This window comes from Talpa occidentalis, unplaced genomic scaffold (assembly GCF_014898055.3).
Source record: "Talpa occidentalis isolate TD23 unplaced genomic scaffold, MPIMG_talOcc4v2.1 talOcc4.8, whole genome shotgun sequence".
Lineage (NCBI taxonomy): Eukaryota > Metazoa > Chordata > Mammalia > Eulipotyphla > Talpidae > Talpa > Talpa occidentalis.
In genome coordinates, this window is record NW_023605194.1 from 77,424,429 (window position 1) to 77,440,542 (window position 16,114).

At 55.8% G+C, this 16,114-nt stretch overlaps 2 protein-coding genes across 8 annotated transcripts in view; one reads left to right on the forward strand and one right to left on the reverse strand.

Moving 5' to 3' along the window:
• The window catches only part of KIF21B (kinesin family member 21B), a 49,162-nt gene extending 41,597 nt beyond the window's left edge, over window positions 1–7,565 (forward strand). For 3 of the 7 annotated variants that reach the window (XM_054689991.1, XM_054689993.1, XM_054689992.1), the window contains 5 exons: window positions 552–716; window positions 1,014–1,131; window positions 1,786–1,956; window positions 2,408–2,607; window positions 3,037–3,160. In XM_054689991.1, coding sequence (XP_054545966.1) covers window positions 552–716; window positions 1,014–1,131; window positions 1,786–1,956; window positions 2,408–2,607; window positions 3,037–3,136 — 754 coding nt within the window. In that variant the 3' untranslated portion in view covers window positions 3,137–3,160. Of the gene's footprint in view, window positions 1–551; window positions 717–1,013; window positions 1,132–1,785; window positions 1,957–2,407; window positions 2,608–3,036; window positions 3,161–3,611 lie in introns of those variants that run through there. The other 4 variants (XM_054689994.1, XM_037495797.2, XM_037495798.2 and 1 more) reach the window with 2 other exon arrangements.
• A 1,689-nt stretch (window positions 7,566–9,254) lies between these two features.
• LOC119234710 (maestro heat-like repeat-containing protein family member 7) overlaps window positions 9,255–16,114 on the reverse strand; it is a 30,172-nt gene continuing 23,312 nt past the window's right edge. Inside the window, exons 16-21 of the mRNA XM_037497728.2 lie at window positions 15,753–15,929; window positions 15,267–15,425; window positions 14,223–14,324; window positions 10,693–10,795; window positions 10,196–10,255; window positions 9,255–9,514 (exon numbers count right to left, since the gene is read on the reverse strand). Coding sequence (XP_037353625.1) covers window positions 9,366–9,514; window positions 10,196–10,255; window positions 10,693–10,795; window positions 14,223–14,324; window positions 15,267–15,425; window positions 15,753–15,929 — 750 coding nt within the window. The 3' untranslated portion in view covers window positions 9,255–9,365. The remainder of the gene's footprint in view (window positions 9,515–10,195; window positions 10,256–10,692; window positions 10,796–14,222; window positions 14,325–15,266; window positions 15,426–15,752; window positions 15,930–16,114) is intronic.

Genomic DNA, 16,114 nt, shown 5'->3' on the forward strand with positions numbered 1-16,114 from the left:
GCGCGACCCTACTAACATGGCTAGTTTTTATTTACAAACAAGAGAAAATGGCTGCTTAACTCCACCCTTAGGTCCTCGCAACTTCCCTTTGGGGATCCTGGGATTTGTAGTTCCCGGTGTCTTGATGGAGTGGGGGTGGCAGAGATCCAAGTCTTTAATAAATAAAACAAACCCAAGACAAACAGAGTAAGTAGAACGGATGTTATCACTCTTCTTTCAGGGGAAGAACGGGACTCAGAGAACTTAGGTGGTCTCCTCAGGGCCAGGTTTAAGCCCAGTCTTAGAGCTTAGCCTTACCATCTCCCAATGCCCCTGTCCAGACACGTCAGGGGCAGGAACCTGTCTCTTGCTCGGACACAGTGGGGCTCCCACCCTTGGCCCCACCTCAGTGCATCAGAAATTTCCAGGAGAAGCTGTTGCTCCCCTCTGTCAGTCAGGGAAGGCTTCCTGGAAGAAGTAAGTGGGCTAGCTGACAGAGTTTCCATTGGTTTCCTGGCCCCAGAGAATGCACTGCTTTGATACCTGGCCTTGCCTCTCCTCCTCATGGGCAGGTCCTCAGGCCAGGTGATCTCCGGCGATGCCTGTGCGGCGACATCCACCCGGGCAATCACCAGTGCTCAGGGTGAGCACCAGATCAACCAAATCGCCCTGAGCCCTTCAGGCACCATGCTGTACGCCGCCTCAGGCAACGCCGTCCGCATCTGGGAGCTCAGCAGGTCAGTGAGATGCCTGGGGGCAGAGGGAGGGCCTGGGGTCACCAAGAGAGGGCACCGGCGCCCACTTGGGATGACCCACAAGGCTGACACCCTCAGTTCCTCTGTTCCCCATGCTGTTGGACTTGGGCCTCCTCCTCCAATGTACAGCACCCCATGGACACTGGGCCGCTACGTCCAGGTTCTTGATCAGCTTTGAGGGAGGGAGCGTGCCCTGCCAGGCGTCTTCATTACGGGCCAGGCCTCCACCACAGGCTTCCTCTGATCTACCCGCCCACGCTGCACCTCTCCCCACCACAGGTTCCTACCCGTCGGCAAGCTGACCGGCCACATTGGCCCTGTGATGTGCCTGACGGTCACCCAGACAGCCAGCCAGCATGACCTGGTGGTGACCGGCTCCAAGGACCACTATGTCAAGGTACCTGCTGCTGCCTCACCCTGCCTGGCTTGGGCCCTCCTGGGCCCTTGTTTCTCTTGCTTTCCATTTCCCCGGGAGTACTCATGAGAAATATCAAGACTTCTAGGGATTTCTGTGCAGAGCCCAGAGAAGCAAGAAGCTGAGTTCAGAAAGTAATGATGTTTTATTTTATAAATGGTGAAAAACTAGAAAAAGAACCGCCTAAGTATCTAAAGATAGAAAAACAGTGAATTACGTTAGGGACCCTCCGCTGGGGAGGATGCAGTGTGTCTGTGCACTGTGAGACAAAGGGGGGAACACCGCACTCGTTTTATTTGCTGTCGACACACAGTCAGAAGCTGGACAGCAGCATATCTATAAGAAGGAAGGAGTGGGTGGCGGGATGATGAATGTTTTCACTTCACATACAAGTAATGTTATATTGACTGCACTATATAATCACACCCCACACCTGCCTTTCTCCTGAGAAACCGTCTCCCCACACGCCCAGCCCTCTCCCCCATGGGAAGGGTCAAGACGGGGAGCCTGCTGAGCTCCCGGGCCGAGGCCCCTGCAGGAGCCCTGTCCTGCCGGGGAAGCACCCACTCTGGGTCGGGCCTGGGGCTGGGCTCAGGGCGCCTCAGTGCTGTACCCAGGCACCCCTTCCTCCTGTAGATGTTCGAATTGGGCGAGTGCGTGACGGGCACCATCGGCCCCACACACAACTTCGAACCCCCGCACTACGACGGCATCGAGTGCCTCGCCATCCAGGGAGACATCCTGTTCAGTGGCTCCCGAGATAATGGCATCAAGAAGTGGGACCTGGAGCAGCAGGAGCTCATCCAGGTGCAGTGGGGAAGGGGAGAGTGTGGGCTAGGGAGGAGGTGCCCAGCCCAGGCAGGGCCTTGGGGACCTGAGGCCAGAGCTCCCCAAACCTGCTCATGCTGCACCCTTATCCCCTCTGGGCACTGCCCCAATCCCTCACTGCTGCCTGCCCTGACTCAAGCCCCCAATATGCAGCTGCTTCCAGGCAGGGCACCCCCCACCTCACCAGAGCATTCACATTTTCCTCTGACCTCTCTCAAGGCTGAAGGGCTCTCCAGGGGTGCAGGGTCTTAGGATGAACCTGGGAGGGGGTCCTGGCAGCCCCAGCATGGGCCAATCTGGCCTGCTTCCTGGGAACCAGAGGCCTGCCTGCCACTCCAGAAGCAAGGGGCACCAGCTGGCAGCCTTTCTGTCTGTGGGGTCCTCTCCTGCTTCTCCCTCCCCTGCCCTCACTGGCCTGCTCCTCCTGCAGCAAATCCCCAACGCACACAAGGACTGGGTGTGTGCCCTGGCCTTTGTCCCGGGCCGCCCCATGCTGCTGAGCGCCTGCCGTGCAGGCGTCATCAAGGTCTGGAACGTGGACAACTTCACGCCCATTGGGGAGATCAAGGGCCATGACAGCCCCATCAACGCCATCTGCACCAATGCCAAGCACATCTTTACCGCCTCCAGGTGGGTGCCAGGCTCAGAGCTCTGCTTTTGCTCCCCAGCTACTCCCTGGTGTGGGCAGGGCAGGCTGGGGAGGCTCAGGGCCCCTGCAGCTGTCCCCACAGCTTGTGCCAGTCTTCACGGAGCACCAGCCCGGGGCAGGGCAGGAGGAAGGTGCTGGGCCCCGGGGAACAGCTCGCCCTCTGTCTCCAAGCACTTCCGGCCTCTCACACAGCAGTCTCCACCCCTGCCGTCTTAGCCCACAGAGCAGCCCGCCACCCCCTCCGCCACCCCCGCCACCACCCGCTCCAGCCCCAGCGCCACCCGTCCAGGGGACGCCCCACCCTCTGGAGCTGCTCAGCTGGGTCTCTTCTTTTTCCTCCTGTTCCGACCATGTCCCCTCTCCTCCCTCTCCTTCCTCCCGCCTCTCCTCGCCTGCCTCTTCGCCCACAGTGACTGCCGGGTAAAGTTGTGGAATTACGTCCCTGGACTCACCCCCTGCCTTCCTCGCCGAGTCCTGGCCATAAAGGGCCGCGCCACCACCCTGCCCTGACCCTCCTCGTCACCCCGCTCCCCCCTCCTCTCTCATTCTCCCCTCTTTCCTTTCCCTCTTTCTCCACTTCGATCTGAGCTGCTTCTTAACGGTATGAGATTATTTTACTCCTCCTCTCCCTTCATAGCCTGCCTGGCCCGGCGAGATTGCCCTGCCTGCCCCTCTGGCTCCCATCCTCTTCCAAGCATGCACCGTGGGACAGCCCCACAGGCGAGGGATGCCGGGTAGCAGGAAGAGGGGCACAAAGCCGAACAATGAGAAAAGTCCATGATAAGGGTCTTTGGGGGCCTTTGAGACCACAGGTCCTCATCCTCTACCCAGCACCCCCACCCCTGCTGTCCACCCTTGTCTGAAGCAATGCCTGCCCCTCAGCCCAAGGCACATGTGGGGAGCTTGGGGTCTCTGGCCTCTCCTTGACTTTTGGGGGTAGCCAGCCAGACTCCCACAGGCTGACGTGCCCCTCTCTGTCCTCCAGTGACCTGACAGTGAAGTTCTGGAGTGCACGGCGGTTGCCCGGTGGCCCACCCTAGGAGTGAGGTCAGAGGATGGCCCAGACCCTCGCCAGCGGCCTGGATAGCACAGAAGGGGAGCCCTGGGGGCCAAGGGCGTGGGCAGGGCGTGGCCCTCTCCGCTGTCCTTCCCTTGACCTTACCATGGGATGTTGTGTCCCCAGCCCCTCCCTGGCCTCTTGGGGAGAGAGAAAGAGGTTGGGGAGGAAATTAAGCTGTGAAGCCAAAGGGCATTTTCCCCTCTCATTTCTCTTCCCACAGCTCCTTGGCCTACCCCAACTGGCCACGTTTTCTCCTGCAGACCTGGCCATGCCCGTCCTCGAGGCCTCTGGTCCAGCAGAGGGGCCCTGTCGGGGAGGTAGCAGCCCCAGCCCCACCTGCCCCTCTGGTGACTGGCCTCCAGGCCCCTCCCACCCTTCTCCCAGCCCAGCCTCTGGAACCCCTGCACCTGCCTCTGAGCCCAAAAAATTAGTCCTCAGGTAACCACGGAAACCAGGTGTAGGCAGCTGGGCCCTGCAGCTGACCCTCAACCCCTTGGGCCCCACAGCCATTCCCACTAGATCCCTGCAGTTCCCTGGGGTCCCTTTGTGATGGGGCCAAAGAGGAACTTCTGGGAAGAGTCCTTTGGGGATGGGGAGGTGTTCAGAAATACTTGTTATTTATTTTTTAATTTTTTTTTTTAAATTTTTTTTTATTTTTGCCGTTGCCTCCTGGAAACTGACTTGAAGTTTCTTCCCACGTGTTTTTCCCTTGGCTCTTGGAGGCCTGGAATCCCAGAGGGAATCCATCCTCCTCGCCCTCTGGGGCCTCCTCCTCTCTTTGCTTGCAGAGGAGGAAAATGCCCCCTTGGACTCTCTGCAGCTTGGCCTGTCCCGACATTGCTCCCAGGGACATGTAGCGCCCCCTGACCTCTAGGCCGCCTGAGCTTCAGTGCCTTCCTCCATCCCAGGGCCTGGTGCCCGTGCTGGGCAGCCTTACACCAGCCATGCCCACGGCACCACATGTGTCTTCTCCCTGCACTGTCTCATGCCCATTGCCCTGAGAGGGCGGGGAGCTCTACCGCACAGCCCAGGGCCAGGGAGCCCACCCCCAGGGTTCTGCATGGGTTCCTAAGGAAGCAGCTCAGAGAACTATCTGCTAGGAGGCAGCCTGGCTGGTGAGGAACCCCACCTCACCCCAGTGCACCCAGATCTTCACCCTGACCAGGCAGGGAATCCCTTGAGCTTTCTCTCTGGTTATTCAGGAGACATTTTCAAGCCTTAAAACCGGCACAGGGCAGGGGGGCCCTTCCTTTTGGGAGATTAATGGCCCAGAGGGCGTTCACTAAATTGTTCTTGGGGCTGCAGACAACAGCTCCAAGTACACCCTGAATGGGTGTTAGGGCACTTCCTGTTGGGGTAACTCTGAATTTACAAGAGTGGCCTCTGGAGGGGTCCCCTCCGGCCCTCTGTCCCAACCTTCCACACTGTTTTTCCATTGCTGACTGGTCTTGTGCTTCATGGCCTGTCTGGAGGCCAGGAACTACAGCTACGTTCAGAGGGCACCGGGACTTTTGGACTTTGTGCTCTGTTTCTGTCCTTGGAACCTCTCCCTTTTGGCCAAGGCACTCCCTGTTAGCTCTGTGTGGTCCCGGTGAGAGGCAGCTGCTGCTGAGGGCTGAGCGCGGCCTCCTGGGCTCTGCCCCCTGACGCTGAGAAAGCTTCCTGCTCTGAGTGGCCCCTGCTGGACGTGGTACCCGCAGATGTGCGGGAGGACGCACCCTCGCCGGCTGATCTCCTGGAGCCTGGGTCGGTGATGAGGACTGGGAATCCCTCCTGTAAACCCTCCCGGGGCGCCAGCAACTCCCTGAGCCACTCAGCAGCCAGCACAAGTCCTTCCCCTCCCACCCTTCCCACCGAACGGAAAAAGCTTCCACCTCGTGACCTGTGAGAAAGAACCCCCTGCATGACTGTTTACAAACTGTATAAACACAAGACTGTGTGTCCCACGGGCCGGGCGGCTGGCCTGGGGTGGCCGCGGGGCAGCGAGGCCTGTTCCTGCACAGGTGTCATGTCCAGGCCACGAGAGGTGCTCACGTCGCCCGGCTCTTCTGTTCTGGCGGGTCAGCTACCTCATGGCCGGCCGGCTCTGCTGTCCTGGCGAGTATTGATGACTCTAAACTTGAAGCCCTTTGGGACCCCAAGCCCCTCCGAGCTTTGGAGTCTCTGCCCACCCTTTCAGGGATGTCCAAGGTCATAGTTAGGGGCAGGCCCCTAACTCCACTCGCTGCACAAGCCCCCTAAATGTTGGAAGCACAAGATGGTGGTGGTTTGAGCACACTGGCAAGGTCGTGGCGGGTGGCCCAGGGGCCTCAGCCCAGCCGCGGGGTCCGAAGTCAGACTGAGCTTGCGCACATCTCGGGGGTCCTGCCCTCTCAGACCAGGCCTTGGCCCATGGCTTGTCATGATTCTGGGACTCATAATACTTACTCTTCTGTGCCCTTCCAAAGACTGGAGGCTGGGCCGCTTCTGAATGTCATGGGCCCGGGAGGAGTCACCTATCCAGACCCCTCATCCCAAATCTTGAAATGCCTGAGTCCAGGCTGAGTCCGACCCTATTGAGCCTAAACAGCCTGGACCCACATTTCCAGTATCCCGGGCCAAGCCCCTGTGAATGCTTCTGAAGCTGATTGGTTCCCTGGAGCAACAGTGTCTTCCCTCCCACGGACCTCGGGCCTTCCTCACACAGCCCTGTATCTGGCTCTGCCCTCAGTATTACCAGGTCAGTGTTTGCGGAGTGACCAGCTCCTCTACGGCAGCCAGAATTCCCAGGGGGGCAGCTGGGGCTGCCTTTGGAGGTTGCCAAGGAAGGAACAAAGGTTCAGAGGCTGTGGCTGGCACACCCAAGCCTTCGAGGTGGGCTTGGTGCCCTCTTCGGGCCCTCGGGAAGGGAACCCTGAGGACCCAGGAGTATCTCCCCGCCTTCCCGCCCTCACCATAGTTTCAGCCTAGGAAACCTCCCTCCTTAGTCGTCCAGCCCACTGCCCCGGTCCACCCGGGGCTGCTGTGCAGCTCGAGCAGAGGGCAATTCTAAGCACAAAACCACTGTAGGGAAAACTTCCAACACCACGTGAGGTGGTGAGGACGCTGGCAGGCAGGTGGCTGTGAAGTCAGAGGTTCCACTGTCCCCCATCACAGAGTCCGTCCTGACTCTCAGAGCCTCCTCTTAGGCAGTTTGGGTGGACGTGGGCCCCCCTGGGGCGTGCCACCCCTGCCCAAGTTGGGTGTGTTCACCCTGGGGTTTGTGTGGGCAGAGCCTGCCCTGCTAGGGAGCGAGTTCCTTCCCAGGGTGGCCCGCACCTGTGGTATCTGTCCCTTGCCATCCCAAACAGGAAATGCCTGCCACTCCCTGAGCTTGGCACAGCCTCCCAGTCCAGGCTCAGGAGCCAGGCTTGGCCAGTGCCCCCCACAGGCCTTTGTGGGCCTGGCCCGCCTCTCCTGGCTCCCAGATCCTTCATGCTTTCTCATGCGCGACAACAGAACCTAAGTTCTGTTCCTTCCAATTTGGTTCTATCCCTCTTTCCCACCCATCCCCGGCACTCAGATGAGTGTCCAACCCCTACCCCACCCCAGGCCAGTCCTTTAAACCCATGTCTCAAGGGCCTTGCAGAACCGAGGAGTAGAGAACAGCCCTGGAGGAATCGGGGCTACCCGCCCACCAACTCCCCTCGCACCACACCCTGCTCAGGCTGCAGGGTTTCGTTCAGCTCCTGCCCTTCACTCTGAGTCTAGCACAAGGTGTATATATGTTTTGTATCTCTGCCAATGACTGTACATAGTGTATGAAAGTTATTTAAGCCTCATGCTGTACATTTATGTTGTTAGACTGGATGTTTGTGTTCTAAGAAGTTGTCATAAATAAAACCCAAATGGCCATTGTCTCTGGTGTTGTGGCCCCAGCAGGGGATGGCCCCTCCCTGGGGAGGAGGTGGCAGTGGGCAGGACAAGCCTCTGGGCTGGGCCAACTGTGGAGATTTTCCCAGGTGGTGATTCAATTAGGAGACAGTGTTGAGGGTGGCGTTCTCTCAGGACAGGTGCAGTAGACGAAAGAGGTTATGAGCAGTTATTGAGCACCTACTGTATGCCAGGCAGTTTCAGGCATTTTTCATTGGTGCTTCTCTGCCCTGTGTGACAGTCATGGTCTCATTTTCTGAAATGAAAAAAGGCTCCGGGAGGAAACCACTCGTCCAGGATCACAGCGAGTAAGAACAGAAGCAGTTTGGGGCTCAAACTCTGGACCCATCTCCTTTCACTGACATCCAGAGCCATATCCGGGCCTGGAGGATGCTGTGCCAGCTGCCACTAGCTGTTTCCCTCCCCTGTCGCTTGGCAGAGAAGACAGGCATGTGAGGGAACGGCTCTCTGGCCGTCCTGACTTGGTTTCTCCGTCAGTGCTTTTCATCTTTAAAATGCACATTCCCTTTTTGAGGACCACAGATCACTTGCCGTCCTGGCGCCTGGAGGCCTCTGGGGGTCACCTCTGTTTTCAGCAGCAGCCAAGGTCATTTTGAAAGCTTCGCTTCCAGATTTTCGTATGATGAAAATGGCAGGGTTTCTGTTTTCCAAATCTAAAGTGAGTTGCTTTGTCAACCTGCACAGTCCCTGCCGCTCATCTCAGCCCGTGACCACTGTCAGCAACCAGGGAGTCCCAGGAGCGTAGAGAAGGCAAAAGGCTTCTGGGGCCCCAAGGGAGGCTTCCTGAGAGGTGTCTTCCCAGGAGGCTTCTGATCCTCAAATGGAAGGGCCTTGACAAGTTGAGGGGCCCCTGGGCCACCACTGAGGTACATAAAAGTGGGCAGAGTTGCCTGAACTCCCCAAACTGTTCTGGGGAGCTCTGGTACCTCCCGCCCTGGGAAGTGAGGACAGTTGTTGTGGCCGGTTGACTCAGCCCCACCTGTGACCCTCTCCCTGCTCTGCTCTCTGTCCCACCAGGCCCATCCTTGCACAGCATCCTGCCCTGCAGGACAGAGTTCGCTGGTAACCACAGAAAGCTGACAGCTGGGCACTGCCAGCTGCAGGCTGGGCGGTGTGTGGGTGGACCCGGGAGACAGGCCAGGAGATGTCAGGAGCCAACTTGTCAGGAGCCGCCCTGGAGCCAACTCCAGCCGGCTGGCTCCTCCTTGAGACTCTGCCCCTACCTCCCCACCCCCCAAGGGTGTGCCCCCAGAGGTGGTTTTTCCAAACTCTGGTCACCCTGTCTGTGTCTTTTAAAGATGCCAAGATACTTAGGGGTGGGGAGGCAGGAATGCTGGGCTAAGGGATGTTGCTTTTAATCTTTTAGCATGGGATGGTGGCCTTTGTCCTAATTATAGGAGTAATATCTGCTTATTATAGAAAATTCATAAAACGGGTTGAGAAGGAGAGATCCTGTTTAGAGAAAGTTTAGAGAAAGTTCTCCCAGACACAGGCACTGGCCCGTCTCAGGACACAGAGCTGGGTGGCATCTTAAAGATAAATCCAAAGCAAGTTCCTCCCAACCCTCTCAAGGGGAGCACAGCTCCGAGCTGGCTCTGCCACAGACACCGAGAACTGACCCGTGTGGCCAGACAAGGAAGCACCGACTGCCCAAGTGCACACCTTTTATTAGAAATGTCCCGCTGGGCCACATCCTCACCCTCAGTGCAGGACTCGGGATCCTGGTGCTGTCACGCACCCAGGACAGAGTCACAGAGTAGACAGGGCTCAGAAGCGGCTCTTTCGAGACCTTCTGCCGCAGAAGCAGGAGGTCGAGGTCTGGGCTGGCATCTTCTCCCTTGCTTCCAGGATGTAGAGGGTCTGTGTTGCAAGGCAGCTGATGGTGGGGTCAGGGTCTGTCTGCATGTCCCTGAGGGCTGGAACACAGAGATGGCACGGGTGCTTTGGATAGAGTGACCCCGTGGGCTAGGCAGGAGGACCCTGGCCCCACCAGGGGTTCAACAGAGGCTCGCAGACAGGGGCAGGGCAATGGGATGGGGGCGGCGGCTTTTAAAAGAGAAGCAAGAATTCCTGGGAGCCCATACTGCTTGGCTACAGCTGCCACAGGCTCGGGGACTCCAGGCTGGCGGCCTCTCCTCCTCCTGGGTCCGTCCTCTTGCCAGAGAACAGCCAGTCCTCTGACTTCAAGAGCCACCGCCAGGGACTCGGCCAGCGCTCAGGAGCCCGGGGGTGTGGGATGTGGTGTGCGAGAGGGAAACGGAGCGTGGGGGGGACCGTGGCACCGAGACGCCTGGGCCACAGCTCGGCCATCCTGGGGGCCCTGGGTGTGTGTCCCTCCCGCAGAGACTCAGAGGAGGTGTCCTGACCGCTGAGCGACTGGAGCTCAATGGGGAAGGGGGTCACAGAGTAGACAGAGGGCAGGGGGGCTCAGACCAACACCCCAAATCCTAAATGCCTTGGAGACAAGCCAACCTCTTCGCTCCTTCCAGAGATCCTTTTATGAGCCCATCCACCCATTCTGGCTCATTTCTGAGTCTCCCCTACCAACACCTGTACCTTTAATGGTGGAAGGAGCAGGCGATCGGGGTGCGGCCTACCTGAATACTCCGCCTCAATGTCGCTGACATCCTCCTTGGACAGGGTTTGGATAATCTGGCCTATGGGGGCAAAGAGGGCATCTCAAGAACCACAAAGGACCAGGAGCCCTGGCTGTTCCTGCTCTGGTGCTCCTTCCCCACCTTTGTCTCCCAGCCCCCCTCACACATACAGAGACTTGCCCCAGGAAGTCTCAGGTACATTCCCTGCCCCCAGGAAGGTTGGGCCAGCGAAGGGAAGGACCACACTATTCCAAAGATGCTCTCCTGGGGTGACGTGAAACTTCCCCCTGCAGAGTGGCACCCCTGACACCCTGCCCTTGGGAGCTGCCTCCCCAAGACATGACCTACCCCAATCAGGAGCTTCCTGCAGGGGAGGGACACAGGGGGAGGCAGCCCTCGCTCCCCTGCCCCCGGCATGGTTACCACATGCCCCTGGGCCCTGGGCCCTGGGCCCTAGGACAGGGATGGGCACTTCGAGAAGAGGGGAGAATCCGCACCTGCAAACCACACGGCTGCCTGGCGGATGGTGGGCTGGGGGCTCTTGAAGAGGGTCACGCTCTGCTTCAGAAACCAGGAGGCTCTGCTGGTCTCCTGCTCCAGCTGGAAGACAGGGGTTCTGTTAGGTCAGTCTTGAGCCATCCTCGCAGTGCAAAATCTGTCCAAAATTCCTACACCTCCAGCCCCTCCAGGCCCTCCAGCCCAGCTCCTGAGGTCTTATTCCACCACGAAGCCTTCCTGGATTGACTGAGCATGGGGGTCACGTTTCCTGGGGAGACGAGAAACACATGGATAGTCCAGCATTGCTCACGACTATGATTCCTCCTGAGAAACATCACATCGCACTCACACACCACACACCGCGCTGCACTGGCCGGTCTATTGCGCGATGTCACACGCGGGGTCCGTCACTGTCTGGAATGTCGTTGAGCAGGCAAGACCGTGGTCTTCCCAGGCTTTGGCTCATACATTTCCCTCATCCCCAGCACTAGAGGAGTGACCCCTTTGTTCAAATATTGCTTGTGGATATATTGGCTTAAAAGCTCTAACCTCACAGCCTTCTGCATTATACTTCAAGAGAACCAGTCGTGTCCGCAATTGAAACAGCCTCGCAGTCACACATTTTGAATCCTTCCTTCCCCACCTGGGGCTGCGGCCACTTTCAAGTCATGCAGGCCTCCCTCTTGAAAGTTCAGAGGATGAGTGTCCTTCCAACCCAAACTCCATCTCCTGCATCTCCTTCCAGCTCTTCTCCTACCCTCTTTCTTTCATGCTGCAGTCTGAATTCTTCAATGAGGAGGCTATAGCCTCTGTGCCTCGGTGACAAAAATCAAACTTTCAGTGGGATGTGTCCCACAAACTTTACAAATGCAACAGATACAAGATGGAGCCACTCTCCCCTCCATACCTGTCCCTCTTGATGCACACCTGACCTCAGTCCAAACACCAGCGTCCACCCACATCAGGGACTCAAGAGTCAATCTTTACCTTCACCCTCCATATCAAATCAATCTCCAGGACTGGCTAATACCTCCACCGTTTGTCTCTATGACCTCATCCTTTCTCCCTGACCCCTCTCAGGCAGAATCATGATCCTCCCTTGTGAATGTCTCCTCTGACCTGCAGCCTGGTCACCTGTCTAAATGCATGGCTAACTGCCCTTGCTTAGAATACATGGTGGCTCCCTACTGCCCACAGCCTCAAGTTCTGCTCCTTGCAGTGCCCAGCTGCCTGCTTCCTGCTAAGAGCTCCTGTGCCAAGACTACACACTGATAGTCCAAGAGTCAAATCCAGCCTACAGATTTTTTGGTTTGCTCCTCAGACCATGTTTTAAACATTGCAAAATATTTGCCCATGTAAATATGGGTGATTTCACCCCCAAATGGGATTTCCTGCTTCTTTGAACAAAATGGGGGATCTAGCAATGCACAGTCTGCTTTCTCTCAGAAGCAATCAATTCTCAACTAGGACTGTACTGTCCCAGGGAGGACTGTGGAACTCGGTTGTCAAAATGATGATGGGATCCACCAATTGCTAATTCCCATTGCATAATTGTGTCAAGCAAAACCTGTCTCTACATGAAAACAAAACAACTATACCAAGGCCTTTTAACCCTTGACTGTGCACATTTATCAACAATACTGTCCTGTCCCCGATCAGCACTTTCCCGGGCAGAGCACAGGGAAACTGAAGTAGCATTAAATCAATAAAAAGTTGAATTCTCTTTTAAAGAAAAGAACCTGTTTCTAATTATCTGTGCACAAAAGTTGACTTCATCTTTTATATAAGCACAGAGTAGCTGTTCACAGTTCAAATATGCGCTGACTTTTCCAGTAGCATCTATGATTAACAGGTGTCCCGTCTTACTGGGCCCACTTTATTGCATTTCACAACTACTACTTTTCTTAAAAAAAAGCAGGTTTGTGGCCACTCTGAGTCCAGCAAGTCAATCAACGCCAGTTTTTCCAACAAGTGCTCACTTGCAGACTCTGTTACATTGAATCAATGTGCATACTTTTTTTTTCTTTTATAATAAATTTTATTTTTATATTCCCCATACAATTGCAACCCCCCCATTCTGACCCCAATCCCTCCCCTCCCCCCCCACCCCCCAAAAAGTGTCTCTGGTTCATAGTTTTTTGTTGATTTTGATTTTCACTTTCTTATAGTTATTCATTTTCCTGGTCCCTTATTTAAGTTTTCTAGATTCCTGCTATGAGTGAGACCATCCGGTATTTTTCTTTTTCTTTTTGGCTTATTTCACTGAGCATGATCCCTTCCAGCGCCATCCATGTTGCTGCAAATTGCATGTGTTTATCTTTTTTGAATGCTGAGTAATATTCCATGGTATATATGTACCACATCTTCTTGATCCAGTCATCTATTTTTGGGCATTAAACCTGATGTTATTGCAAACCTAACTTACACACACTGGGAAACCAAGATATTCCTGTGACTGGCTGTATTGTGATATTTGCTTTACTGCAGTGGTCTAGAACCAAACTCACAATTTCCCTAGAGAATATCTGTTAATGCAAAAAAGACTGGACTTGGTTTTGTTTAGAAACTTTCCCAAACTTGTCTATCACTTTGGAAGTCCCAGCACCAGTGGCCACACTTCTGTGGTATTTGCGTCCCCAACTCAATGATTCAGAAACAATCCACATGTGTAGCAGGGCCAGAGATCCCACAGAGAGTGGGGAGGGGTCAAGGGCGCCATCGCGTGCTCTAGGGGACTTCATCTATATTTTTATTACATCATGCAGATCATGTCATGCTGCTGAGTTCTATTGTGATCTGTACATATTTACACATATCATTTTCTTAAAAGTTATTTCATTTCTCCTTTGGGATTAGACTTTTTAAAAAAAAAATCTATGTGAGTAGGTGATATTCCCTGTGAACTTTATTTTAGGATAGTAAAGGGGAGAGTTTAGAAATACGTGCCCTGATGAGGGTGTGCAGTGTCTGCAGGGTTCTCCTCCAGCCTGCTCAGTCCCATTCCCTGGCCGTGTCCCCTGCATGGCCTTGCGGGCTTTCAAGTTTTCTACTCTGTTCTGATGATTTCAAGCTACTTAAAGCTCCCCCACACCAGGGTTTTCTGTTCTTATTTCTTTCTCGGGACCAAGTTCAATGACTGGATGTGTGCAAAGCCCCTGGAGCAGAGTGTGTGGCAGCACGTTCCAATTGTTCTCTTTACTAAGTTCTAGCTGGCCTTCCATTTTGCCCTCCAGATAACACCTCCTCCAAGAAGCCTTCCTGGATCTCCCAGAGAGCTGAGAGTCCCTTCTTTGTACTACAAGGTATATCCTGTCTTTTAGCCCTTATCAGAGTTATTCTTTCTATGTGAGCCTAGGCCCCCAACTTAAACGGAAAGCAGTGGGAGGGCAGGAGCACGTATAGAGACTGGACATACAACAGACACTCGGTGCCTGGCTCATTGAAATTGTAAACCCCAGGAGATGCAGGAAACGAGCCAGCTTGCCTCCCCACGCATTGGAGCAGGACAGGGAGAGGACTGCTGGCTTACCAGAGCTCTGAGGATCGTCCACACATCTTTCTCGGCAAATATGGTTTTGAGCTTGGACCAGCCCAGTATGGTGGCTGTGTGGCAGAGGGTGGGTCGGCAGATCTGGGGAGACAGGAAAGTTCAGCTTGAGGAGTTATGGAAGCAGGGATGGGAAGAAACACTGAGGGGCACAAATGTAAATGGCAGGCAGGTAAGCCCCAAGGGGATGGAAGACACTGGTGAACCAGAGAACCCAGGTTAGGAGAAAGGCAGGGTCTTTGAGGCAGTTTGGCTGTACTAGCCCCTCTTCCCACTAATGAGAAGGTTACAAATGCGATTGTGATGATTTCCCAGGTGCTCCGGTGCCACACTAAGATCGGGGCCAGGCAGTGCTGCCCCTCGTCTACCGCCCGCAGCTTCCCACCTCCCAAAACTTGTCTCTGCTAACAGCTTTCACCAAGTCTGTCACTCCTGTAAATCAGGGTGGGCTCTGTAGGTAACACTGCCACTGAGCCCCAGGCAGGGACTCCGCCCCACAAAGACAGTGTCCCCACTCGGCGGGTGGCTCCGAGCATCTTCAGCTGTGCCTGCAGCGTAACCAAGGCAACCTGACCTGTTGGAAACTGGGGTCCGACCCATGTGGCGCCAGTCACTTGCAAGGGCACCTTTTCTCAGCCTGAGTTCATGACCTGAGCTCGTGGGCTTACAACTGGGGCCCCCATTCTAGAATGCAGGCTCTCCCTGTCCTGGCCCCACAGTGCCCGAAGTGGGAGCCTCCCTGCCTGGAGAGCCCCATCTCCATTGAGTGGCAAAGGGCTGCAGAGAGCAGCTTGGCCGCTGCTGGCGGCCGGTGGAGAGAGCCAGAGCCGGAGAAGCCGGTGCCAGCATCCACCCGTCTCTGCCTCTTACTGCGATGCTCCAAGGTCAGCGACAAGAGGCCTTCTTCAGCATCTTCCCGTCTTGCCACGGTCCCTTCCTAAGAGCTTCATGTCCAGCGCCTCATGTCCTATGAACTCCCAAGGGCGCTGGTGGCTGAACCTCAGTCTCTGTGGCCTGACCTCTCACCTGAGCCACATCGGCATTCACGTCCACCAGGTGGAGCACGAGGACGACTATCAAGTTGAGGACCTGGTGTCTGAGGGGGAACACCAAGACACTCCTCTTGATCTTGTTCAAGAGAGTCCCATAGATCTCAAAGGCCGTCAGGCGCACAGTCTCTGAATCCTGGGTAAGAAAGACACACACCCACACCCCAAGGGGGAACACTCTGCCTCTGTCCACCTAGTCACCAGGGACAGGCAGCCCCCTGAGCACCACCCCACCCCCTGCGTGCTCCTGGTTACACTCTGCTCCCCCCATGAGATCCACTCAATTCTACAGCATCAGGTTCTCCCATGTCATCTCCCCATTCACCCCTTTATAATCATTACACAAGAGAATTAAGCGGCTGGCCCCCAACAAGTGGCATCAAAGGCATTTCCAGATAATTCTGCCCAATTCTTTTATCTTAAGGACTCTAGAGATGGGAAAGGACCTGGCAGGGGACTTCACCTCTTCGAAGAAGGGTGTGAGGATGAAGGAGATCTGCGTGAGGAAGGAGGAGGAGTGCTGCCAGGTGAGGTGCTCCACCAGACACCGCAGCGCCAGCAGCGTCTCCAGGACCAGGTTGCTGCCCAGGGTGTAGCAGCAGTTGAGCACGTAGGGCTGCAGGAGGGACAGCTGTCGTGCCTGCGGGCGACATGGCTACTTCAAGCCAACCCCACCGAGCAGAGCTGGGGGTCGCAACGGCTCTTTCATCCCAGAACTGCGTATGGTCCAGGGAGAAAATGGTTAGCAGTAGCACAAACAGCCTAAGGCCTTCAGAGGGCACCTTCAGGGCTCGTGGGGCAAGGGGAGGTGGCAGAGGAGACCTC